Consider the following 26,023-nt stretch of genomic DNA (forward strand, 5'->3'; position numbering starts at 1 on the left):
GCCTCTACCCGTGAGATACAATGTCCCAGATCTTCACAGGTCAGAGCAGAGAGCAATTCACAGGATGTGAAAGTCTTTGTAAGATGCATGTTCTGTAGATAAGTCCGTGCATATACAGGTGCACACGATCTGAGTGACGGTCAAACTCATCACTCGCTATGATAAAAAAAAAGTTCGAAAGGATTTTACCGTATTATGTTCCTTACATAAAGAAGTCTTCTGTCATTCAAAAAAAAAAAAAACCAAAAACGAGACAGAGATGGGTTTAAAAAACACCAACGTGTTAATTGACGTAGTAAAGCCAGTAGATTAAGTTGAAGAGGGAGAAGCTGAAGGGGAATATTATCCGTGACAATCTGTCGATGGCGTTCACGTCAGTGAGGTCTGGGATTTTGATTTTGAGCTGCGAGGATCGTCTCCGCAGACGGGTTTTCTTTAGGTGTGCGTTCCTGTCCAGGCTGAGGCGGCCCGACTCGCGCAGCCCGCTCGGCTTCCTGTACTGGACCCCCGAGTTGTCGAACACCATGGAGGAGGAGTTGTGGGTCTCGCTCACGGTGGTCGCGATCTCATTCCCTCCCACCTCGTTGTGGATCTCCAAGGTTGTCAGCAAAATGTTCCCCTGGGAGTCGACCTAGGCACAACAGACAGGAGCGCTGTTAAAAATGGGCTGTGAGCTGAGGCTTCAGTGACTGATGACACATGTGCAGCACGCGTCAGGCCCCCGGGGCCCGCCGTCTTCTAGCTGACAGATTACAGCCCGGGAAACAGAGAGCGGCCTTCAAAACCAGGTTTCCCGTCCCAAAGTTAAATCACTTCTCACAAATCAGCTCAAGGTTGGACTGGATGGCTCTAATACTAATGTCACGACAGCTATTGCTTCCCACACAAAAACATATAAATCATTCAGACCTCTGTGGCAAAAATAGAGGCACAAGATGTACAACAGCAATAAAACAATGTGGTTACAAGACATGAGAGGAGGTGACAAGGTGAATATTTATTTTCTTACTCTGTCAACTTCAGTGCAAACTAATGACAGAAACCGGTCTTACTCCTTGATGTAACAATAAAATATGAACATTGTGAGACGCACCTCAGACCTCATCTGTAGGTCATCTAGATATAAAATAAACAGCCTTCTACACCGGGTAAAATCCACAGATCAAGAATAGAAAAAAGGTAACCTTTTGACTTTTGACTGACCCAGTGATTCTAAACAGGGTTCACATTTGGAAATTGTCCCAACAAGCTGTGAATCACACTGAAATACTCTCTCCCTCATTAGCCTCATGGAAAAACCAATGCTTCATTATATGTAATGGTGTTGTAAGAAGCAAAGAGGTCATTTCTGCATATGTTCAGGTCTTGTGATCTTCAACATATACATATTTTATCCCTGCGCATGCTTCATGATATATTGCTAAATCCTCAACTTTGTTTATCAGGTACTAATAGACAATAGACTTTATTATATAATATGATATAATAAAGACAAAACATGGATTAAAATCCTTCCTTATAGAGTGGTTTGTTTGCATTTACCGTACAGGATATCAGGGCCACAAACACATAAAGACAATAAAAAGGTAAGACACCACAGAGGAAGAGGGAATGTACTTATATGTGATGGTGATTATGACAGAAATGGCTGCTGTGTATTAAGCATGTTCTTTTGTTAAATGAGGAGGTCAAACTTTGCCCCGCAGCAGCAAAGTTTCAGTGGAGGTTTCACAGATGTGACACAACAGGCAGTTGTGGCAGACACTCACCCGCCGTGAGTGACGACGCCCTTGTACCTGATTGGACTGTTTAACGGACGAAGACTTGCAATTGCCTCCTTCCAGAACGGACTAGCCGGGAGAAACACAAACAGAAACCTCTTTCGTCTGAGCTTTGGTCAGGTGTTAGCTTGAGGTGCTCGCAGAGCGTCACAGTCAGGAGGCAGAGAGGGACGGTGGGAGGACACGAGTCCAGGGTGGACAATTCATTTGAAACCATTTCATCAAAGTGAGATTTCATTCCCACCAATGTGCATGTGATACAGATGAAAATAAATAAAAATCTATACTCAAACTTTCACTTTCATTTCCATGTTTAAAAATTGACACTATAATTCAATTGTAATCCATTAACATCACTTTCAATGTACTCTAATGGATAATCCTGCCATTTTCAATGTATGTAAAATGTACTTTTGGAGCTTCCATTGTCGCGTGTTGGATCCTGTCTTTAAGAGTAAGCTCTGCTTACGGAGACTAAACTTGGTTTTGTGCAACAGTTCCTAATTTTGAAGAACAATGACAGATTTTCAGAAACCAGGATTTGAGTAAACTTGCCTACTTTCAAATTAAAATTTAATTTGTCATCTCACAACATAACATACATATAACAATAACATTTGTGCCATTGGAGCTTCTGTTTTAACTGTAATTGCAACTACAATGATGCATTTTCAAACAAGGAAATTTGACTATTACATTTTAAAGGGCCACGCCACCAGTTTTAGAAATAAAGGTCAGTTTACTAGACATGGAGAGTACGACTCAGCCTGTGAAAACAGTCGCATGATGTTTTCGGTGGCTCTGGAGGTGCTTTGTCAAGTCTGAGAAAATAATCCTAGTGATGTCACCAGAGTTATATCAGCTCGGTAACACAGGAAGCCTGATTAAAAGATGTGGGTCTTAACCAAGCGGTAAGGGCCCAATGAAAAGATGCTGTTGGATGTGTCGTGGGAAATAAAGGATACAGCGTGTTTGGACCTTAAACCTTACGAGGGACTAAAGATCAGGATCTGTCTCTTATGAGTGCAAAACTAAACTGAGGGAGCATTCTCTGAATTTTTTCTTACATCATGTGCACACAAATAAGAAATTTAATTTCAATTCCACTAAATGATGGCAATTTGATATTTGGAGCTGTGGACTTTCAAACCTTATCAAACCCTGCTTAATGCTACTTTTGTTAAAAGGAATTATCATTACATATAATTATACCATGATGTGGACATACTATATTTATGTATATTATGTATATTTATACCATGGCTATGGAGAATTGCTCCACTGGAGTAGTAAAGGTGAACATTGCATTAGTATCATCCACAGTGAATGACCACCACTGGGGGATTGGGAATTTTCAAATTATATGCAGCGGCCGACAATAAAGATTAGCTTTACTGCAGCTGGTTGCTAACATTGCTAACAGCCTTTAAAACACCATGGCCCATTGTTCTGAACCTGTGAAATGATGAGTGTAACTTGATTCTCCGGTGTTTGGAAATGGATTCTCACCTTGGGTCTATCTAATTTTCCCCGGTCATTATTTGCCTTCTGCGCCTTCTCGGCCAGCTTCTTCTGCATCTGAGGACCTCTTCCAAAGAAGATGTAGTTGACGAAGGCATATTCCAGCAGAGCCAGGAAGACAAACACAAAGCAGCCCATCAGGTACATGTCTATAGCTTTGACGTAGGGGATCTTGGGCAGCGTCTCTCTCAAATGGGTGTTGATGGTTGTCATGGTCAGGACAGTGGTGATCCCTGGAAGAAAACACAAAAGAAAGAATTGAAATCACCATGTTGCAAATTAAAAACAACACAACTAACCTTGAATATAAACTGCAAGGTCATGAAAGAGTACAGATGCAACTTCCTGAAACAACGATGGAAGGTGACACTGACTTTCAGCATAAACTTGCAGCAGTTAGTACCTTTAGTTGGTGAAATGTGGTTTTAGATCGTCACTGACTGATATAATAGCTTTTTCAATATTTAGTGTAGAATTATTGTTTCCTTCTATTTTGTATTTTCTTTGAATCTTAAGTTGTGTAACAAAAGTCAGTATAACAACCTGTGCTTGATCAATGCAGTAACCTTCTTTATACCTTTTCATGCACAAACAATTACGTTGTTAGCCGTGTTACTGGTGCACCACTGTTTGGGCGAATGCGTGTAAATGTCACAACTACAACAAAAAACTGCTGACAGGACACCTCGAACTGCAAACAAGGTCAATTGTTTAAATTATTAATTCCTTGTATTATGAATTTTTAAACCATGAAGGTTTTATATTTGCAACTTTTCCGGAGCCTAGAAAGGCAATGTTTATGTGCGTGACGCCATCTATTGTAAAATCTATTGGCAGAGTGGGAGCGCTCGGGGGCGGGGCCAGGGAGAGAAACCCTAATGCTCATGTGCAGTGGGCCGCTCGCCACGGCTGTGGTACTACTCTCTATATATGTGTATGTGGGAGAATTCATCAGTTATAATCCTACCGCCATGTGAAGAAAGTCCAGCTTGCTAGGCTAACAAAAAAAAGTCTCTTTAAGAGTTTCTTTAATTACAACTTCAATTAAAAATCAATTTGTAGCATTACGGGGCTGAAATGAAGGTATACTCATAAGAAGGCTATTAAGTCATTAAGAGAGAGCATTGTTCTTTTTTGAGTCTAAACATGAGTCATTCTCATCAGGTGCAGGCACAAACATTTCTATCAAACCTGATTATAAAAAGGTCAAAAAAAAGCAAAAGCCTTCAAGACTGTTCAGATGAAAGTTATTGGATGCCTCTTCTGGGCCCGTTTAGCTTCGATAAGCAGAAAATGCTCCACTGTATGGTTTACTGCTCATGTAGCATACAACGGGTGAACAGACTCAGCAAATACACAATAAACAGCAGTGTAGTAATTCTCTCGATAATGTGCACCATCAACAATAAATGTGTCTGTGTTGTTTTTGTGTCTCCTGGATGGCTCACCAACCTGGACCTGTGTGTCTATTTCTGTCGACTCAGGCTTACATAATTAAACCAAAAATGTTGCACTGTACAGCACCGCATGTGTGGGAGTGTCAAGAGCACTGTGGGTTTGTGGCATCGATTTCTGCAGAACAAAGGGAAGAGCAAGAATCTAAAGTCTGTCGGAGCTCAGAGGAGAGGGTTACTCAACGCTCAATCCCTGGAACATTTGCAGCGCAGTGCTGCAGAGTTTGCTGTTGTCTTTGAAATCACATCAGCAAAGAGAACAGGGACAGATAAAGAAATGATAATCACAGGTGACATCTTGTAGATGATTACTGACCGTGTGCTAAACCCCTCCCCCGAACAGCGATTGTCCAATCATAGCCTTAGCGACCATAACTAGGCACAGCAGCTCTGTGAAGCTTTGGATTTTTTCACTTGTTAAAGCAACGTGCATGGGGCTGTAGTGAGAGTGATACGTGGCATTTGAATTGATTTGGAGGGTGGTGTCTTTTTTAGCTTTTCAAAACCAAAGACACAAGAGCAACAGTGTAAGTAATGGGATAAACAGTGTTTATCTGTTGTAACGTAAGCTGCAATCCTTAGCATGTCCAGCTAACTAGCTTACTGCCTACAGAGTGTTACTTAAAAGGCAGAGGAGCACATCATCGGCTAACTTCATTAGTTTGTGGGGTTACAGGTTATGTTACATACATATCAAGACTAGCATATACACCGTAGTATTTCCCCACTGCATGGAAGCTTATACAGGATGCTATCAGAGTTTAGGGTAATGTTAGCAGCTCTATTCAGCTTTTTATTCTAATTGGGAATATTTACAATCCAGTAAACCTAGCCAACGTTACCCTTGATAGCGTTACACTAGCCAAACACGTCGGTTAATACTGATCCTAAAAGCCGTTTCTCTTTTAATGTTAAAAGTGAAAACATACTATTTGAAAACACAAACAAGTATGTGAGCTAAGCAATACAAGAACATGCTTGTTTCTTTCAAAATCAGCCAGAGACAGAGTTTTCAGCAAACCAATGGAGCTAACGTTAATTAGCTCGCTAGCTGCAACTGATAAAATCTGCCGGTGTCAGTTGGCATTTCACCTGGCAAAATTGACGGTCGCCAGCTAGAAATGCAAAGCCTGTTGTTGTCTACAACTTTCACATATCAAGGATGCATAGTATCAAAACTCTTACTCAGAATTTTGATAGTCTATAGTATAAACCATGAAGCTACAGTGAGATTCCAAGTAAATACACAGTGTGATCTCTTAATGCCCCACTGCAAAAGTCATTTTCCACTGCTCTTATATGAAGCCTGATAGGTATCCCTGCAAATATAGCGTTCCTCAGGATACTCATACCACCATAATGGCAGGGCGAATGGAAACCTATAGTAAATCATCACATAGACAGTGATTGAATTTGGACAGTACAGTAAGTGTAAATGTTTTCTAACTGCATCGATCTCACAGTGTCTCAGACGGCGGTCTTCTAAATGAGACGAACCGACCCCCGAACAGGTCTGACCCTGCAGAGGTGCTTCCAAATCTAGCTGCTCACCAGGCCCCTCAAAAGGCACTACACTCAACACATAACATGCTCTTTCTTACAGTCAGTATTTTGTGTGCATAGATGCTGAATGAGGATTTCCATTAAGGCAAATATTCGAGCAGAGATCAATGCAGTTAAGGATGGCAGGGTGTTTTCCAGTGGTGAACTGAGCCTCGTATTTAAGTCCCAGAGGACACTGGAAAGTGTGTGAAAGATTCAGTTCAGTGTCGTTTTACAGCCTCAAACAGACTGAAAACACACAATACCCGGTTAAAAGTTTGACTGTATGACTTCCAGTATGGCGCTGAGCTGACAAGACAGTAGCTTCCTTGCTAACACACTCAAAGTACACATTTAGCTTGTGATAAGATAATTTTTTTCCTTTTTAAACGTTCTCTAGACATGTCCGGAAAGGGCAAGAATAACAATTAAAAGAACAGACATGGAAACCCACCCGAAGAGGGGGGCAGAGCCGCTAGCCATGGTGGCTACTGGTAAAATGCTAACCATGGATTTGTCACTATGAGCACCACCTTTCAGATTACACACTATAGAAATATTTAATGGTGCAGCTTTAACTCCAAACACTGCTCTGAGGCTTTAATAACATGTGGTGAACTTTTTCCAAAGTTGGAGTTATATAATGTGATAATGTAATAATAGAGTTAAACTTTAACATAACTTTAATGTAACATTGTGCTACGGACCTCTGAGACTCCAAACTAACAGCGGAAAGGAAAGGATCACTTTGTGTTAGTTTTAGAAACATGAATTGGAAAGGTCAGATCCCCCCTGTTCATGTCCTCTGCTGGCCAACAACATCCAACCCATCATCCTCTCAGGTCACAGAACGGTAAATTACATGAACTTGACATGATCTCCCAACAAACTCAGAGAGAAGTGGAGTAAAAAAATAAAACAACTTCAACATAAAAGTTTGAGTGTTGTTGTCAATGCTTACATCACAGTAATCTTTCAGTGGGTAGTCTATGTTTTTGTGTAATAGCTCTCCTTATGACACATGATGTTAAATCTGCTCTTTGTGTCCTATTTCTATAACCGTGTTTGATTTGTTTTAATTGACTGCACCTGATCCAACACACCTGTTTTAAACTGGACTGTGACAATCATTGAGCCTGCACGCTGAGGAAGACAGTAGGTGAAACATTAGTGGTTGTTTTACTTCTACATGGTAAATGAATAAATACACGACTAATCACAAATATGCAGCTAAAATTTAAATTTGTATTTCTGTTTACAGCTGACACTCACGGACTGTTTAGCACACGAAAATGTACAATTAAAGTAAAAATAAAATGTGTAACATCAGAATATTTTGCAGGTTGACTTTTGATACATTAATGAGTTTATACCATTGCAGTTTGCATTGCAGTTTATGGACACCAGTGAGATGTGATATAATAATATTTTGTGTTTTTTTTTGTTTTTTGTTTTTTTTACATATTAATGTTGAATTTGTAAAAAACTGTTTCAACTGGGGGAAATTCTGAATGTTAATTCTGTAATGTTAAAATATAGTGATCTGTGGATTTTCATAAGACAATAAATCGACTACACTATGACACTACGACAATTTAGCATCAAAATCTAAAACTACAGCAGCATCGCTTGAGCTCAACTGAGCTACTTCATATCATCACAAAGGATCAAAGTGTTGTTTGATGGAATGGTATGAACATGTCAGACCCATGAAAAAATACAGACTGACAAATTTTAACTAAAAGTCTAATCAAAACGCCCAGGTCACTCTGTTTAATGAATACAAGCTAAAAGGCTGTTTTACTTTTGGTTCAATATGTCAGATTCTCTCCAAAAAGCACCCACAGAGTGCTTTGTGTCTCAGAAAATTTGTGAAATGTTGGTGCAAAGTTACTCACAACACTGACCACTAACACTGAATCAGTAGCATCTAGGGGTGTTAATAATTAACAGTTTAACTGTTAACCGACAATAATAATTTTGATCTTTTAATACCATCAGTTAAACAGTTAAAACAAAAACAAACAAAATAGCCACGATGTTGCTCCTGGGAGACGACTGCAACCCCCCTCATCAGGCTAATGACCCAGAGGCAGAGGGGGACACCTGTATGAGACACCCCCCCCCCCCCCCCCCCATTGGATACTAGACCAGTGGAAAAGTATTCAGACGTTCCCCCTGAGGCTGGCCACTCCAGCGAGGCGCTGTCTCTGCGTTCCCCGGACATCGGGACCATCTGAGCGGGTATTCTCTGCCGTGGGTCTCAAGGGCAACAGACTGCGCACCAGACTAACCCCACAGCATGGACATGTTGCTATTTCTGAATAAAAACCAGTAGACAAGCTGTCCGCAAGTCAGGACTGAGGCAGGCCTGCCCTGTTTATTTTATTATATATACTATTTTATACTGAAAAATGCGACTACAAGTTTCTGTTTTTGTTAACCTGTCGGCTGCCTTTGATCATTAATTACAAAAGTCTGGCTCCTGTTTGCTAGACTATTCATTTTAATAAGCTATGAAATTTTTACTGTTATGCCTTCTAAAACTTCTATACAAGCGGTCTCAGCGCTGCAGGATTCAATGTGTGTCGATGTGTGAATCCTCATGCTCTGTTGTTGTTTTGCTGCTACTGCACATATAAAAATAAATAATTTCTTATGAGTCTTAATGAGTCGCAGACATTCGTCCAATCTAAATAGTTCACTTTAATCTTGTCGGTTAACGGTTAACGATTGGTTAATGAGGGTCGGCTATCGGTCAGAAGAAAAATTCTAAATTAGCATCCCCAGTTGCATCACATCCAAATTCGTTATTTTCTATAGTTTGAACCTGAGTGTTCTTTGATTCCCAGATAATTCCAGATTCATTCTCTGTGGATCTGTACGGTCTCTATGATATCATAGTTTAAAGTCTTCTGTCTGTTTCTAGCTTTGGGGCTGAGGTGGTCACTGAGCGCAAGCCTGCAGGCCCAAACTATGAAACACGACAAGACATCTGGCTGAAGGTGAAACTACGGGGCTGAGGTCAATCTACTGCACGGGACACATCATACCTAATGCAACTCTGGCAGCTGAGGCATCATAATTTATCCAGAACGACACCCAGGATAGGATGGTGATGAGGATGGAGGGCATGTACGTCTGCAGGATGAAGTATCCGATGTTTCGCTTCAGCTTGAAGCTCAGAGACAGTCGAGGGTAGGCACCTGCAGGAAAAGACAGCGAGGAGGACAAAGCCCTCTTTAATTGAAGAGGAACAAGGGAACGTCTCGCACTTTGTTTTGGTTCCTATGGCGATGGCCTCATGAACTGGTTTCATCACCATGGAAACAAGCAATCGTGGTTCAAATTGCAAATCATCTTATGAAACTTGGCCTTGAGATTGTCTGTGTGCAAATGCCACAATGCAGAGCAAAATATAAACTTTATCTATATCTATACAGTGTTAAAGGAACAGTCTGACACTTTGGGAAATATGCTCAAGAGTTAGATTGGTTAGATATCTGTTCTTTGAATTGTTAGTCTTGCCCTTTCCAGAAGATGAAGATTGATAACACTCCTGTACAATAAATATGAAGCTACAGCTTAGCAGTTAGCTTAGTTTAGTATTAAGACTGAAGACAGGGGGAAACAGCCAGTGATTTAAACAGACAAGATATAATGTGCTAATGAGGAAGCTTCAGAGGTGCTGGTAGTCTGATTTTGTTACCTTTGGACCTTTAGCTCTTTTTCAAAGCTAATATTTAAGCTAAATTTAAGCTAATCGGCTGCTAGCTGCAGCTTCATATTTATCGTACAGATATGAGAATGGTATCAATCTCATCTAACTCTCAACAAACAGATGTTTGACATTAATACATGCAACACTTTTATATAATTTACTGAATGAGTGGAGACATTGTACTGTGCGGATACTTTATGACAGCTATAACTTTAACTTTTGCTATTGCCAGAGTGACTTTCTTGCTCACTTACAAGGCACAAGACTGTGGATGAGATTGTACCTGAAACTCAAAGCAGTCTCTGTTAACATTAGGTGACCTTATTGCCCTTTAATGTTTAAGCCTGCAAGCTAACAGCGTGACTACACATACACCTGTGTTGCTCCCTGTGTGCTCGACCCACCAACTGAGAAGATGTTAGAAGCATCTGTAGACACCCCCTTAGAGCTTATTTGCATCCAGATTTGACCCTGATTGTAATGAGCTCTAATAGCCCTCTCAGTATTATGTGCTCAGAAATGTTCAGACAATATCCATCCAACATGTCATTAATTCAGCTGTGGGGATAATCCCTGTTTTGGTGCCTCTGAGTTTTTGTATTATAGGAGAATAATTCATGCTGTCGGCGCTCTTCCTCATGAATACATTACATTACTGTAAGTACAGCCCCCATTCTTTTATCAGGAGCTTGAAGAAACAGAGGGGTAATTGTCTCTCTGATATGATTCTCAGTTCTGGTGTTACAGTGAGAGAGGCCATGGTATGATGCAAATCCTGTAATCAGGAAAGCCTAACGTGTACAGGAGATCCACTGATATTTGGGCGTCTCATGAGAAATTTTATTTTCTCAATCATCTTTTTACTATGAGTGATGGGAGCTGACATGAAAACATTTTCTGCCAAGTTTTGGTTATTTCACCTGAGAGATTTCTGTTGTTTTTCGCACTTGTTTGAAGTGGGCGGGGCTCAGTGGGCAAAATGTGATGTCACATACTTCTGTGCACCAATCAAGATTCAGCAGCTTCTTGAATTAAAATCTGTTGACAGTTGTTGTTTTTTTTTGGCTCTTTCAATCATACTAGATCACACCACACAGTCCTGATGGAGCAGATTAACTGAGTTTTTCAGGGTTAAACTTCATAAATAATAACTAAAGTTTGTTTCACTTTGATGTGGCTTAATTACACGTGAATATTTAATGTCATGGAGAAATACATTTTACGTTTTCAGCTAGTTTAAGGGCATGAAATTGAACATGAACACTAGTGCAGGGGGATTTGAGTTTTGTAGTGAGGAACATATCTGATGTATAAACAATTAAATAGCACATTATTAGAATTATTGCCAGCTCACCTGTGGAAAAGACCACGTTCCTGGAAACCAGTTTGTAGTTGACTATGGAGAACTGAGGGAGCTCGATGCGTGTCACCCCGGTCACAGCAGTGTCTCCTCCTTTCCAATAGAACTCTATGTCATCTGTTGTGTAACCATCTGCAAACAGGGTCAGAGGAAACAAGGAAAGGGGTGATTCTTATGAGCTGAAAACCACTGAAAAGTGCAGCCACCTCGTTTTGTCAGAGGGCTAAAATTAATAATGTATTTTTATTTGCTTAAGTGAAATCTGGGGGCCTAATAGCAACAGTTGATTTACAGTAAGTCCTATGAATCACACGGACTTGGCTGGCTCTAAGTGCTGATTGCATGAGATGTAAATCCTCATGGGGATGTGTGTCACTGTAGGCAGACAGACTTACACCACATGCATGGGATCCATAGTTTTATGGTAGCACAGACAGTCAAACATATCGTCAGGACTGGTGAAGTTGGACTATGCTCTACTATGGAAATCACTGTCTGCTTGAAACCTTTCTGGATAGACACAGCAGCTCTAACTGGAGAGGGTGAAGCAAGCAATCTCAATGAGGTACGACAGCTTAATAAATCGAAAGCAATTCAGCAGTTTGTGCAGTTTCTGTCTGCACGAGATGAGGAGTGTAAGAACTTTTTTTTATGAGAATCACGGTGCTGTTCATATTTTTAAGGGATGAAAAAGTACAGCTGTCCGCTGTATTTCTTTACTAAGCACAACATGTGGGGCTTAAACTTACAACTCTCAATTTCCAGAGTGCAGTTCTGTTCGTCCAGCGGGTATCTCCTCAGATCCATCATGCAGGCTGCTGTCGTCGTGATTCTGAAGCCAAACAAAACCAAAGGAGAGGTATACATTTAAACTTACCTTCTTTTAAATGGTGTGGTTAATTTACGAGATGACATTATCAAAGCATAACGTCAAATAATATAGATATGCTCCCTTACAGTCTGTGTAGAGACAAGATAAAACTCATTTCAAACAGAACAAATTATTACAGCAAAACACAAACATCTTGGCAATGCAGTGAAAGTCAGACTCAATTGTCAATTACTGCTAATGGTACTTTCAGGCTTTTCAGTGCTGCCGTGTTATATTGAGAATCCAAGCCGCAGTCCAAATGAACATATGAGATGAGATATGAGCTGATGGGAGACGCACTGTATTGGCAAGATGTGAGAATTGCAGCTTAAAAGGCTTCAAGGAAAACAAATAAAACATTTAGCCACTCCATGCACCTATATTGGATAGCTATGTGACAACACAGGAGCCGCGGGTAAATGCAACCAACAAGCATTAGCGATGGATTGCTAGCCAATCGTTAAAACCACCACGGGAGGTGGTGTGAGATGTTGATAATGTGTAAATACATCAGTTTCTCCAAGACAAATATGTAATCTTTACTGCTCTCTCTTGGGTCAGACTGGAATGCGTGAAGGAAAACCAAGACTGATCCACACAGATCTGGCTAATGGAGATGCACATACTGTATGTATCAGTGCCAGTAAAAGGGTATCATATCTAACTTTTTCGGTCTTTTATCAGGATATGAGACACATGATTGGCAAGTGTAAATAAGGCTTTAGCTGCAATCAATACTTAAATCTGTCTTCAAGTAGTTGCTCCAGTTGTTCCATATTCTCCTATTCCCTCCTGGAATGTGAATTAATGGAGGGAATTTTTTTCCCTGCAAGAGGGCTGCAAGACATTTAATGTGGATATACTGGAGGAATATATTCTGTTTGTACTTTATTCATGGTTCATTCATGTTGCCTTTCATTTAGAAGTTCCTAATGGTTCCCACAAGAAACCTGGTGACGCTGCTTTCTGTTTTTATGGCCCTAAACTGTGGAATACCTAAGATCCAATGAAGCCTTAGAACAGCAAACTCGCTTTGTATCTTTAAAAAGAAATTAGAGACCTCTCTGTTTAATATGGTTTTTAATAAGTGTTTATATATTTTTTTCCTGTTGTTTATTTTTTTGTTATCAAATGTTTTACTTTATTGTTTATTTTCATTTTTGTTTTTACTGTTTTTACTGTTACCAAGGTATTAATACATCTTTGCATGAGTGGTGCTGAACAAATAAAGTACAGGTAAACATAGAGGATGTTTCGAGTTTGCATTAATTGGGGAACAGTTAATGCACGGAGGTAAATAAAGGTCCCCACCACTATTTGAGAATTTATGCTAACAACAGCGCTCACCTGAGGCCATAGAGAACAGTGCCGTCCGGGTGCAGTCGAATCATACGGTTCTTTACAGTGACACCGTGAACAAAAGACTTCTTGTCATTGAGGAAGTAGGTGTCCGGGACCCAGAGCTGGTCTGCTACTCTGTTGTCCAGAGTCAGGTTAAGAGGGATACCTGCATAGGCCAGTCTCTTATCTCTCCAATACTGCTGGAAGTACATAGTCAACGTGTAGTCCTGCAGGGAGTAAAACAGCATGATTTAGTTATACCCAACAATAAATATGAGTCAGAGAAATGCAGTGATACCTTTTGGCAGATGCCGTATAAATAAAGTAATTTTGTTTCAGACGTTTGCAATTTCTGGCCGAACTGAAGCCAGACTTTCTTACAAGGTTATCAGTTTCAACGCTGAATGTCTGCAGCCCAGAGCTCTGGATGGATTTTTTTGTAACAAAGGTGATATTTATAGAATTGTCAAACAGCTCTGATTCTCATCAGTCTGCCCTGGGTGACCATATTTCAAGACCTGTCTCAATGAGAAACCCCTCTCAGCTGTTCTGTGCACAAAAACTGGCACTGGCCCTCAGACTATGGATTTCCATTACTGCAGGCACAGCATCAACCCCAGGTTTCAGCTTAGCAACTGACCACTTTTACCAGCATGTCAAAACTAGATGGCATATCTCGAGTATACAGATAGATAGGAAGATTTCATTACATATTACCGGCCATACATGCGATGGCCATTTCAATAATTTATTGGGCGTTCATTCGGCAGCTAGCTCCACAAGTGGATCCATCAGAACACAAAAGCTTTTCCAGGCCTTTAATGGAGCTCTTTACTAGCTCGCTTGGCTTTGTTCTGCTGACTAATGTTCTCTTTAATAAATAAGCAGGTCTCAGGAAATAAACAAAAACTTGGCCCGTGCTGAAAATGCCTACATTTCAATCCCCTGGTGCAATAACATATTCGTAATAAAGTGTTCAGAAAGGCCTAGATTTCCTTTGGATATAAAAATCAATACCAGTGTTTCCTTTTTCACGCTGAACTTATTTTTTACTACGAGTTAGTCTGTGTGATTCCTCACCTAGGAAACTGCTGACCACATTTTGACAAGAATTGCATTATTTTTGTTTGATTCTCTCATTACTTTGTACACAACACACATATCGGTGCAAAGGGGCAGCTGCATCATGCATGGCTGACAAAGTGTAGGCTTGTTTTGTGTTTGGAATGAATTACACTATTTGACTGACAGTATAATATAATATTGATTCCTATGAATAATTCAGTGTGTACGTACAATCAGAAGATATATTTATTCTTTTGCCTGTTACCTCTAGTTAATGAAACTGTGTGGGTTTTAATCCAGTTAATGTCCTTTTTGCGAGTATTTTGCCTGTTAAAGAACGATGAAACTCCTGACCACATTTCTCTTGAATCTGCATCTAAAAAAAAGGCAATTTTTTCAAGTTGTTAGAGGTTCTGTAGTAGTTAATGTTATACAATCTGTTTCCAGAAAATCCCTGGCTTGAGACTTGGCTCTTTCATTCTTTGAATCTCTTTAGAGATGCCTTCGCCCTCCCAATTCTCTTTCACCCCCTGTGAACAGAAGATGCCCTCATTACGCTCCCTCCCACGCGCAGCAGAGGTGTGGGCTGGGTGAATCAGCTTTACACAACAGCTCTTACACTACAGAGATGGAGCCCACCTACCAGCCCTCTCACTCGACGTCTGGACCACAACTATTTCAGTCTGCTTTAGATCTTCAGATCAGATCAGCAGTTGTCCTTAACTGCCTTGAGCATTGCTTTAGCATCTCAGAAACAAAGCTGTGCCAGATCACTCTCACTGTACAAACACTGTACAGTACGCCCTCCTGCTCCCGGCACCCTGTGTGACCTGCAGGGCTTGATTCGAGGGCTGGGCGTATTCTCCACAGGGGTGACACCCTCAGGAACCCCCTCTAAATGTCAGTGTCCAATGGAAGGAAGTGGCTCCTAAAGAAGTGGCTCAAGTGCTGGATTATGTCAAACAGTAATTCACTTGAGAAAATATCTGCAACAGCCGTCTGTTTTTAGCAAAAGTAGGTCATTTCATCACCATCATCAGACGAGTTCCCTTTATACAACACTTCTACTTTACTACCAAACACTTCCTGTTTTAATTTGTTTTGGATTTTTTTAGGTAAAGCCTTTTACACTTGATTGTTCTAGATGTTCTTTAAAGCTCTTTCTCTCTTTTTTCTTCAACACCGCAAAAGGATCAACATCGAATGTATTTGATAACATTAATAAGGAAATGTTATTGTGATCTCCTACAGTCAGCACACTTCAAAATTGTTACCAGTCATATAAAGTACAGCAGAGCTATTAATATCAGCCAATACTATCTTCTTCAGTTTCAAGGTCTTGGTCTTACTTGATGGAGCCCCTTAAAGAATGTGAGTAGCAACGAGGATCCTGCCGGGAGAACGAATCCCCCCACATATTCAATTTTACTCAAATCAACAAAACCAAAAAAACAAATAAGGAGGAGGCTGGGCGTGGTGGAGGGAGCTGTGGTAGCAAAGGGTGTTGTCATAATACATATCAGCAGTCATAGTGAGACATGTCAGGTCATAATAGTCGCGTTGTACAACTGCATGAATATGATCGGACATCACTTGTCAGCCGATGGCCACACAGCTGGTGAGTGAGCCAGCGATTGTGAAGCATGAATGAAACAGCTGATGCCAATCAGCTAATGCGAACGTGACTTCAGTGCAGTGCTAATGCTGTGGTCCCTTTATGATTACAAATTGCTTCTGCTTAACAGCAGAATTCTGCAAAACGCTAACACAACATGTTCATATCAACGATTCCACTGAAAGTTATTAATGATAATATTGAATTATGTCCCAGCACTATTGAAAATGAACCTTCAGTGCAGACCTTGTAGACTGTTTGATTGTAATACTCCATCATATGGCAATTACATTACCAACAGCCATATCTGATACCCAAAAGCTTTCATCCAATGGAGGATTTCAAAGCGTTAACTAATGAAACAATTTTTAAAAATACACGTAGATACTCCTTACTCCAGCTTGTCTTTGGGCACCCTAAAGGGTGGTGTTGTTTGTTGCCAGATATGTAGACCACAAGAGACAGAAAGAGGTTTGTTCTCAGCACCAGTGAGTAAATGAGGCCCAGTGGGAGGACGAGACTGTCGTGTCATCTTCGGCTGGGAGAGTGCACAGTCTCATACTCAGACATGGTTACTGTGTGCCAGTCAAACATCGTCTACGTCAACTTAACACCAGGATATCTGCTGGGAATACAGAAATAGCACTCAGAGATGGCTTGCCCCGTGCAAGAGGAGGGCTTTTCATCACTCCGTAAGACAGCTAAGTGTTCCCAGTGGAATTCAAAAGTCTACTATATATGTTTTACAAATCATGCGTTTAATCATTTCAGTCTGTGCATCCTCCCACACAACATTTCACAAAGCCTTTCATTAAAGGATTTCGTTCCTTTCACCATCTTATAACAGTGTAAGTACTATTATCTTAGGAGAGCAAAGTCGCAGGTGAGCTATTTTTGTGGAGCGGAGGGATGGGGGCTCAGGATCAGACGTCATTCTCTACAGAACCATCATTGGTCCCGTGACAAACACTGGATCTAAGACAAGCTGAAAGAAAACAAGTCTTTTTAGTTCCATATCATTTTGGTATTTATGAAATCATTCAACCACAAGACAGCAGTCTTATAGGATGGAAAAGTTAACCAAAGTAAGACATGAGCTTCACACGTGGATGCATCTTGCAATATTATAGGCCACATGTTAGTTTAGACGCTCAGCACTTTGGTTTCACCATGAACTAGTCGTGAGAACAATGGCGACAGTCTTTATCATCAACTTTAAAAGTGATAGATTATGAAGCTGTCATTTAAGAACAACCATAAATTAACCGGTTTGTTAAGTATTTATGGTGCGTGTTTAGATGCAATAAAAGCCTAAAGTCACGATGGATCATAAGATATCTCTCAACATATCAGTAAGTGAGGAAACTAAAAACATTAAACAAGTAAAGCCAAGATAAGACCAAACCCACATGAGCTTACTCATTTCTCATTGGAATATAATAGGTATAAGAAACATCATTACAAAGTTTTGAAATCCAATATTTTGATCATATTTGGACAATGTAGCTTATTAATTAGCATTTTAAAATATGTACGTTTGATATGATGGTTTGCAGCAGTGATCAGGAGTAGGTATAAATATGGGGCAAATTATGACAATAGTCCGAGGACTGAAACATCTGTCCCCTTTGCTGCTCAATGCTCTACTATGTTCACCGGCTAACGTTAGTCGCTAACCTTGACTGTCTGCCATGTGGTGCTGTGCTGGCATGTACAGTGGCATTTAGATGGTGTGTGAAGCTCTTACAAATACAGTGTAAAATGGCACGATTAAAACATTTCTGATGCCCTAAACCCATGAAGGAATTGTGTGCCAGATGGAGGTCACCTCAGCTTAAGGTTCTCAGCAGTCCCTCACATTGAGCTACTGAATGCATCTGATTGCATAAATTAAAAGTTCTTCAGCCACAATTAGTTTCACCTGAGTCAGTTGTTATCAACCCAATAAAAGCACTTGAAGTACCATTTTTATTTTGAGCACCTTGTTAGAGTGACGAGTAAAACGATTCTGCTGCACAAAGGGTTTATATTCCTGCAGGGTCACATCCCGTTATTGTGTAACACTAAACGCAGCATTGTTCCAGCACAGTAGAAAACTCAGAGGACTACACTAGTACTTCTAGCCAGGTTCTCCTTACCTTGTGAGTGGCTGGAGCCCGAGGCTATTTGGGATGTTGTGTGGCTGACTTATTAACTAAGCCCTTCAATATAAATCTGGGAGAACATCTGTAGTATGAGTATTTTTAAGGGTAACGCTTCCTCCAGGCAGAAGGTGGATAATGTTAAAGTGTCAAAATGGATGGGTGTTTTAGCACATGATGGATTCGTCTTCCAGCTGACTCATACTGTGGCTGGCTACTGAATAAATGTGTAACAACACTTCTGGGAGGATCTGCTTTACAGCTTAAGGTGGTTTATGTGCCCGGACAGGTGCTTCTTTTCAAAGTGTAGAAATTGTGGGGGGTCACATCTGAAGGAGCGATGCCTAATGAATACACAAATATTGCATTTTGTTCCTGGAGTGCACTTGCATAACATGGACGTCTGGTTAAGTGAAGAGTTTTAAATATAACAACAGAATGGAAAAGGACAGAGAGCAATCTTAATTCCCAAGCTAAAAATAAAGGAGTGGAGAGAGAGAGTAAAGTCAGAAATATATTAATAATCTCATTTCCTAGACAACAAGCTCTGCAGCTCGCCCACACAGGCTATAATGGGCCAATACCTTGTGTGACTCCGGCTGTGTGAAAGCACGCCGGCTACACCACTTCTCTGAAGGAGAAAGAGCAAGTTCTGCTTTGGTCTATACAAGGACCACGAGCAGTCATCAAAGTTATTTACATTGATTTAACACTGGAAGCAGCTCTAAGTCCTGCACTTTAGATATTCCAAATGAATAATAGAAATTATAGAAGTTAACTTACAGTATGTGATGGTAAAACAGTGTGATGGCTGGCAAATAGTTCGACATTTTGGGAAATACGTATATTTGCTTTCTTACTGAGAGTTAGATAAAAAGATTGATACCACGCCCATATCTGTCTGTATTAGATAAGCTACAGCCAGCAGCCGGTTAGCTTAGCTTAGTACACAGTTAAGACTGGAAGCAGTGAGGAACAGGTAGCCTGGCTCTGTCCAACAAAATCTGCAATCAGTGCCTTTAAACTTAAACTTAAAATTAACACGTTATATCTGGAAAGCTAATACGTGTATTTTTTTTTTTTAACAATTTTGACCACATTCATTTAAAATGTTGAGAAATCGCATTTAAAGGTTTGAAGCTCATTATGTACACTTCGAATGGCTGGATAAAAGCTACAGTAACAGACAGGTTTAAGGTGTCATTTTGGAAAAAAATGTCTTGGGTTTTGCTCTAACACTTCTTATAATTCACACAATTCCCTATGGGAGAAAACTTCCACTAAGTAAAGAATAGTCTGGTTCAGTGTGAGGTATGTGGAACAGAGCGGTGTATCACATCCAAAAACATCCAGCTTCTTCTAAAAGTCAGGGAGATGAACTTGATCTTGAGCCAAGTTTTCTCCATTCTGCTCTTCTTTTTCACCACTTTACAACCTGCCTGTCAGGGAATCAGACACTGCAGCATAGACCACAATCGCAGGTCTTTCTTCGAGAGCCCCTGAACATTGAGTCTAGCCCAGTGGCAAAAAGCGCACACACACACACACACTAAAGACACATCTTTAAAGTTTTGTAAGAAACTGCCTGAGATAATGTCACATTTCAAGGTAAGAGAGGCTCCGGTGTAATGGCTACGACCCAAGAAACATTGATCATCCCTCGATAATCACAGCGGGTTGTCAGAAGTGCGGTTGGACTGCAGATAATTCAGAGAGACACAACTTCCCTACTCCTCTGGACTACATGTGAAGGAAGAGAGCCACACTACCACAAGGACCTCGTTGAAGTGTATGAAAAGAGACAAGACATGCACTGCACTGCAGATCTAATCTGTCTGCTTCCCACCTCTCTTAAAGCACGACTCTAAACTGAGCGCCGACAACTGATTTACGCTGATGTACTAAATGTAGTCTCTTATTGTATTAAAAGCTACTGTAAATAACATACATGCGCAATCATGCATGTGCACACATACACTTACTTACACATGTACATACACTACAAGCAACCTATCAGCAACTCTGGCATTTCAAAGGTGAGCAAGAGACATTTAAGGGAGGCTTATAATTTAGCCCTAAACTAGTAGTTAGCGTTAATGGAGGGTTTGTTCTTTTTTAACCCCTTCACACAAACAAAAATAGTTTGTTTTCCCTTCCTGTCTGTCCAAAGTTGTGGCTTCTCTCGATGTGGCAGCTTTGCACAGCACAGATTTCTTTTCAATCAATTCAGTTCAATTCAAGTGGCTTTATTGGCATGACTGCATACAGTACAACGTTGCCAAAGCATATCAACATAAATAAACAAAATAAACAACAACAATACTAAAGGGCATGCAGAACAAGAGGGGCTATGGATGGTAGGTAAGAGTAATATAAGATATAAACATGCAACAGATTAATTATTGATGAATAAACATTCATTATTAGCCATGACAAGCTGTCAGCGAGATGACTGACAGTTCTCATCTTCACTCAGACTACAACACGAAGCCTGACTGGACACTGGACATGCCACTCACTCACTGGGCTGCCATCAGTGTTTGCCTCAGATTTCAGACTGGAATGGCATGGCAGCTGCTCCGGAAATGTCACATTTCTACCAACAACTATTCATCACAATAGGTTTTCAAAGGAATCTGAGACAACAACAAAAAATGCCATGCAGTTGCAGAACCATACTTCCTTTAGCTTCAAGTTTCAAGAACCTTGAGCCTCGTTTCATCATCCAAACACATCAGTGATTGGTTGGAAATGCATCTGCTGGGCTCAATAGATTCTCATTAGACTTGAATCTTGTGAAAACTGAACTTGTAAGTAGTTGTTCAGAGAACATCTCAAAGGGCCTTGAGAAACCCAAGAATCAAGGTTTTAAGAGTGTAAGAAGGAAGAGAAAAACAACAGTTAGAGCTGCTACAGGTACAGTGAATCAGACAGACTGAGGTCATCAACTCCAAGTATTCAAGCCAATGCAAGAAAAGACACACAACCTGCTCCTCCAGGCTCCACCACTGACTAGGTACCTGCTTGGGGCAAATGATAGGATGGACAGAAAAATCCCTCCTCACATTTTGAAGGAGCCTCATTTTTTCTAACCTTACTTAATTTCTATAACTTCATATTAAGTGCTAGTTTTCTTTTTTTAAAAGTAACTGTGTTTTTGTCCTACTTCCATTTATTTGCGTCTCAAAGTCTCTTTTTATTTCTCTTTGTTTTTCTTATTTTCTTTTTCAGAATAACAGGACAATGGTATTAGAAAATGAGGAAATATTTGATGTGAGTAATCGCATTAATGACAGATTATGTACACGCAGAATTTATATACACCTAGACAAACGTTACAAAATGTACTTGTACTGTGAAATATGAAAGCTTGCTGCTGGTCAAGTAACACAACTAACCGACACATCTGTGAGGTTCTGTTTGGTGAAAACTGATGCAACACACAGGTTCATTGGAGACATTGAGATGCTCCAGTGAGCAAAATGTGAGAAGAAGCTACAAATGTCAAAGCCCTCTGGAGGGGGAACTGGAACGGCACTTGGACAGAAAGGAACAGGACCACAGATAAACTACAAGTGTTTGCGAGCTGCTCAGAACACCCTGATAAAAGTGATATATAGGAAAAAAGTAGTGCTGATGTGAGGTCACTTTGCCTCCTGAGTCACAGCAGAGTCCAATATGTTCAAGCAGCCTGACCAGTGATCAGTGATGGTGTGGATATTTTTGGATATCTGGCAAATCAAACAATATAATGCCTCACGGACAGGACGCGATCGGCTCCTGGTGTCCCATCGCTTGTGTCATGAGTGAATCATTTTTAGCACATGCTCGTAAGCAACTGGGGGAGTTTATTGTCTAGATGTGTTCAATTCCCTCAGCAATGAGGAGGAGATGTATCTTCCTCTGTCCCATCTGCGTGCCTCGAACCATTAACACAGACAGGCTGATGTGATCGCCACTGAGGAGGCCAAATGCTTTCATGCAGACAGCAACTCTCAAGTTAAAAGCGGGTGTGGTCTCTACCACGGAAATTAGGTTTGGCCCATTAAGTGCTGAGACTTAGTTAACTGATTGCAGATTCTTAAAGCTAATGAGATATAAAAAAAAATATGTTTGTGTCTCTCTTTGCTTGCAATCAAAGGCTTACATTAAAATAAGTTAAGAAGTGAAATTTTGTACTTAGGTCCACAATAACAGTTGCTATCAGAACAGCGAAGCTGACTAACAAAGGACATTATTCCTCCTATACATACAGCCAATTACTGTATTTAACTGTAAGTCTGACACTGTAGCCCCCCCTCAGACAACATTGAGAAAACTGCACCCCCTCCTAACATTTTGGCTAATTGGTACCATTAAAAGTGTGCCAAATCAGCTATCAGCAGTTCCTGTTTGCAGTGTTCCCATGGATGTACAGACAGCTGTCACTGGATTACTGTGACACTGAATAAAACATAAAAACGTGATGATTATCAGGTTCTGGAGTTAATGGGAGCATATTTTTTCTGTGATGTCTATCTATATTTCTATTTATGGACGTGTATTTGCAATGGACATCAGACAGATGTGGCAGTCACGGGAAGTGCCAGTCTCACTGGATCTAAAAATATGTGTAGCATGTCTGTGTGTTCAGATTTGATTGAGTTGTGACGGATTTTGACACAAATTGCGGCTCACGCCTTACGTCCGCACCCCCCTTCAACTGTCCAATTCAGTATCAATTTTCAGTTTTTTTGAAAACCTCTGCAGCTAACTTCATATTTTGCCATTTTAGAAATCCAACTACAAAATGCAAATTAATTGCACAGAACATGATTACTTTTTATCCATGGAAGAAACTGATCCAAGTATCTATAGCAACAAGACAAGCTTGATCTGCATTTTCTTAATACAACCACACTATTTAACATGACAAACTAAATTCCTAATACTCCACCATCTATCTCACAGAATATGGATCTCAGTCGTCTCTGAAAGTGTTAAGTTTCTCTGTGGTTCTCACTTAGCCACACTCCACTGCTGTGTAGAGATGCATTAAAATGCACCACGGGTACATTTCATCACACATACTTGTCAGGACAGCATGTCAGGGGCTATTTCCTCTCTGTAGCATGCGATCGGGCATCAAGCACCGTCAGCAGTTCAGACCAATGATAGACGACATACAGGCATTAAACTGTAGGGCTCATGGTGTGCCAACCTCAGCACACATGCACACTGACACTGGCTTCTGAAGGTCCGGCTTGTTTTTTCATATTTGAAAGGAGAAGACGTGGCAACCGAACTTACTGACCTCATCTTATAACAGGACCATTAGGGCATCGCTGCTAGAGTCACACAGCCAGTGAACCAGGACTGTAAACCATACCACTAGCCATAATCTGATACAGCAGATGACCAAACCGCTCTAGACAATACAAGAGAGCCCCTGTAAACTGCTTTCTGTTTACATACGAGACTGGAGCAGTTCAGGATGTTTATTTAGATTATTGTACGTTGTAATGTTTGTTCTAGATTTGAAACCACTTTCTAATAAGTCACCTTTTTATAAAGTGTTTGTGAGTAGTAACTAGTTGCTTATAGATAATTTATAATGCAGCAGCATAAAGAGGTTTTGGGTTGCCAGGTTGTGAAAATTCATTTTGGTACTACTTTTGGACCAGGCGGCATTTATCAAGGGTAATAAGTTGCAACTAATGGCTCAATTTATGGTTAATACATAATTTACCAATGACTTGTGGATCAGTTATGAGCTATTATTAAGAACAACGTCAGGGTTGCCAAGTCAATTTGCAGAACCATCTGGAGCAAAAGGCATTTATTAGCAACTTATTAACATTCACAACTGCAGACTGGATGGGTTATTGTAAAAACCCTAATGACTTGGCACCAAATATAACCGCTGACGTGATGGCTTATAAGGAAGTGAGAAATCCATAATTTGTTAATGGATTACCAACATTTACAATTGTACCGAATTGGTCAAGCACCGGTAAAGGAGATTTTTCACAACCTGGCAACCCAAAACTTCTTCTTAATAATATAGCTAAAAACAGGTCTATAAAGCATTAGTAAATGATTAGTTAATCATTAATAAAGCAATTAGTTACAACTTATAACCCCTTTATAAAGTGTGTTTTACAAGAAAGGGGTACCTTAGATTCTAATGAACTTAACCCCTTTGTATAACACTTTTCATTAATTAATTTGTTGTATATTAATGGTAAAAAGCAAAACTACAAATGACAGAGAAAATATATACAACTCACCATATTGACTTCTGACACCATGTCTATACTTGCCACGTCTATACTCATGCCAACAGCAACCGGTGGACCTGAAAAGACACAAAATGAAGTTAACAGTGGACTACACTAATTCAGTATAATAAAACAGTAGTGCAAAGAAACATACCGGGGAGCCATTAGGGTGAAACACACCAAATGAGGGACCCCCGACATACCTCCAAAGTCTGGCCGAAGACGAATATCATATCCTTTCAACAGTTTATCCACAGTCTCTTTGACGTAAGACATGTTCCCCGGTTCGTTGACGCTGAAAGAGAGAATAAGACAACAAGGTCTGTGGTAACTCTTTTGGAAGATGGACAACCCGCACCGGTGTCCGGTTTTTAACCCCACAGACACTCACCTCTGGGCACAGCACATCACTGCCACGACCAGCGGCAATGAAAGAATGTCAAAGAGCCCTGTTTTCTGGGGTCCCCACATCCCTTGTGTGGTGTCTGGGTGGATGGGTGCTGTCCAGCGTTCAACCAGTAACTAAATGAAGAAGCCACAGTGCTCACGCTCCCGCCGAGCTCCGCTAAATCAGGTGAGACTTCTGCCTCATGATGTGTACCTCTGGCGCAGCCTGTGTTAACATGCTTCATGAGGCAGAGGCGCGTTTACTTGGATGTGTCCGTCGCTGCTTGTGATACGGCAGCGGAGCCGTAAAGCCTCACGCAGGCTGCTCCGTATCCCCATCCTCCGGTTAGCAGGTTTCGGCTTTTTTTTTTCTTTTTTTTCGCGGGGTTAGCACAACAAAGTGAGTGTACGCATGAGTGTACAAGTCGGCTGTTTACAGGATGCGTCGTCGCTCGGGTTCAAAGTAATCCCTCACAGAGCCTGTTCATACTGTGGCTAACTCTTGAGTTTGAAACATGACTCTTAATGTCAGTGTGCGCGAGGCTGTCCTGGTAATGATTAGAGCCCACGTGACAGCGTATAGAACCTTCTGTGGTTGTCTCGAGACGGAGCAGAAGTTCAATTACGTGAAGGTGCAGTGGCGTGCCGATGGGGTGGGGGGTAAGGTAAGAGGTCTCCGGCCCTTTTCTGAAGAGCTTTTTAAAGAATAGTACGTGTGTGCGCCACATTGAGACACCTCCATGTTTTATTTTTGCTCAACCGTCAAACCAGAGGGGGACTCAAGCAGGCCAAACGCCCCCTTATGAGTTGTCCCACTCTGGAGTGACAAAAAGTGGGCAACCAATTAAGCATTGTTTTTCTAGACCCCCCCCCCCCCCCCCCCACTGCCCATAGGAAAAATACTCCTACCTTTGTGAATATCTTAAAATGAGACTAACTTGAAAAAATGAAATAACGTTAGCTA

At 40.7% G+C, this 26,023-nt stretch overlaps 1 protein-coding gene across 4 annotated transcripts; it reads right to left on the reverse strand.

Moving 5' to 3' along the window:
- Positions 1-283: 283 nt before the first annotated feature.
- Positions 284-25,143, reverse strand: gabrb3 (gamma-aminobutyric acid type A receptor subunit beta3). 4 transcript variants are annotated; one of them, XM_070908539.1, is made up of 10 exons: positions 25,064-25,143; positions 24,876-24,967; positions 24,682-24,749; positions 13,598-13,818; positions 12,129-12,211; positions 11,374-11,511; positions 9,352-9,504; positions 3,291-3,535; positions 1,770-1,850; positions 284-631 (listed from the first exon to the last, which is right to left on the reverse strand). In XM_070908539.1, the coding sequence occupies exons 1-10, from the start codon at positions 25,141-25,143 to the stop codon at positions 284-286; spliced, it is 1,509 nt and encodes a 502-aa protein (XP_070764640.1). The 4 variants fall into 4 exon arrangements, with proteins under 4 accessions (XP_070764640.1, XP_070764639.1, XP_070764642.1 ...); XM_070908538.1 differs by having other exon boundaries at positions 1,764-1,850; XM_070908541.1 differs by lacking the exon at positions 1,770-1,850.
- Between the last annotated feature and the right edge of the window lie 880 nt (positions 25,144-26,023).

This window comes from Enoplosus armatus, chromosome 7 (assembly GCF_043641665.1).
Source record: "Enoplosus armatus isolate fEnoArm2 chromosome 7, fEnoArm2.hap1, whole genome shotgun sequence".
NCBI classification, from domain to species: domain Eukaryota; kingdom Metazoa; phylum Chordata; class Actinopteri; order Centrarchiformes; family Enoplosidae; genus Enoplosus; species Enoplosus armatus.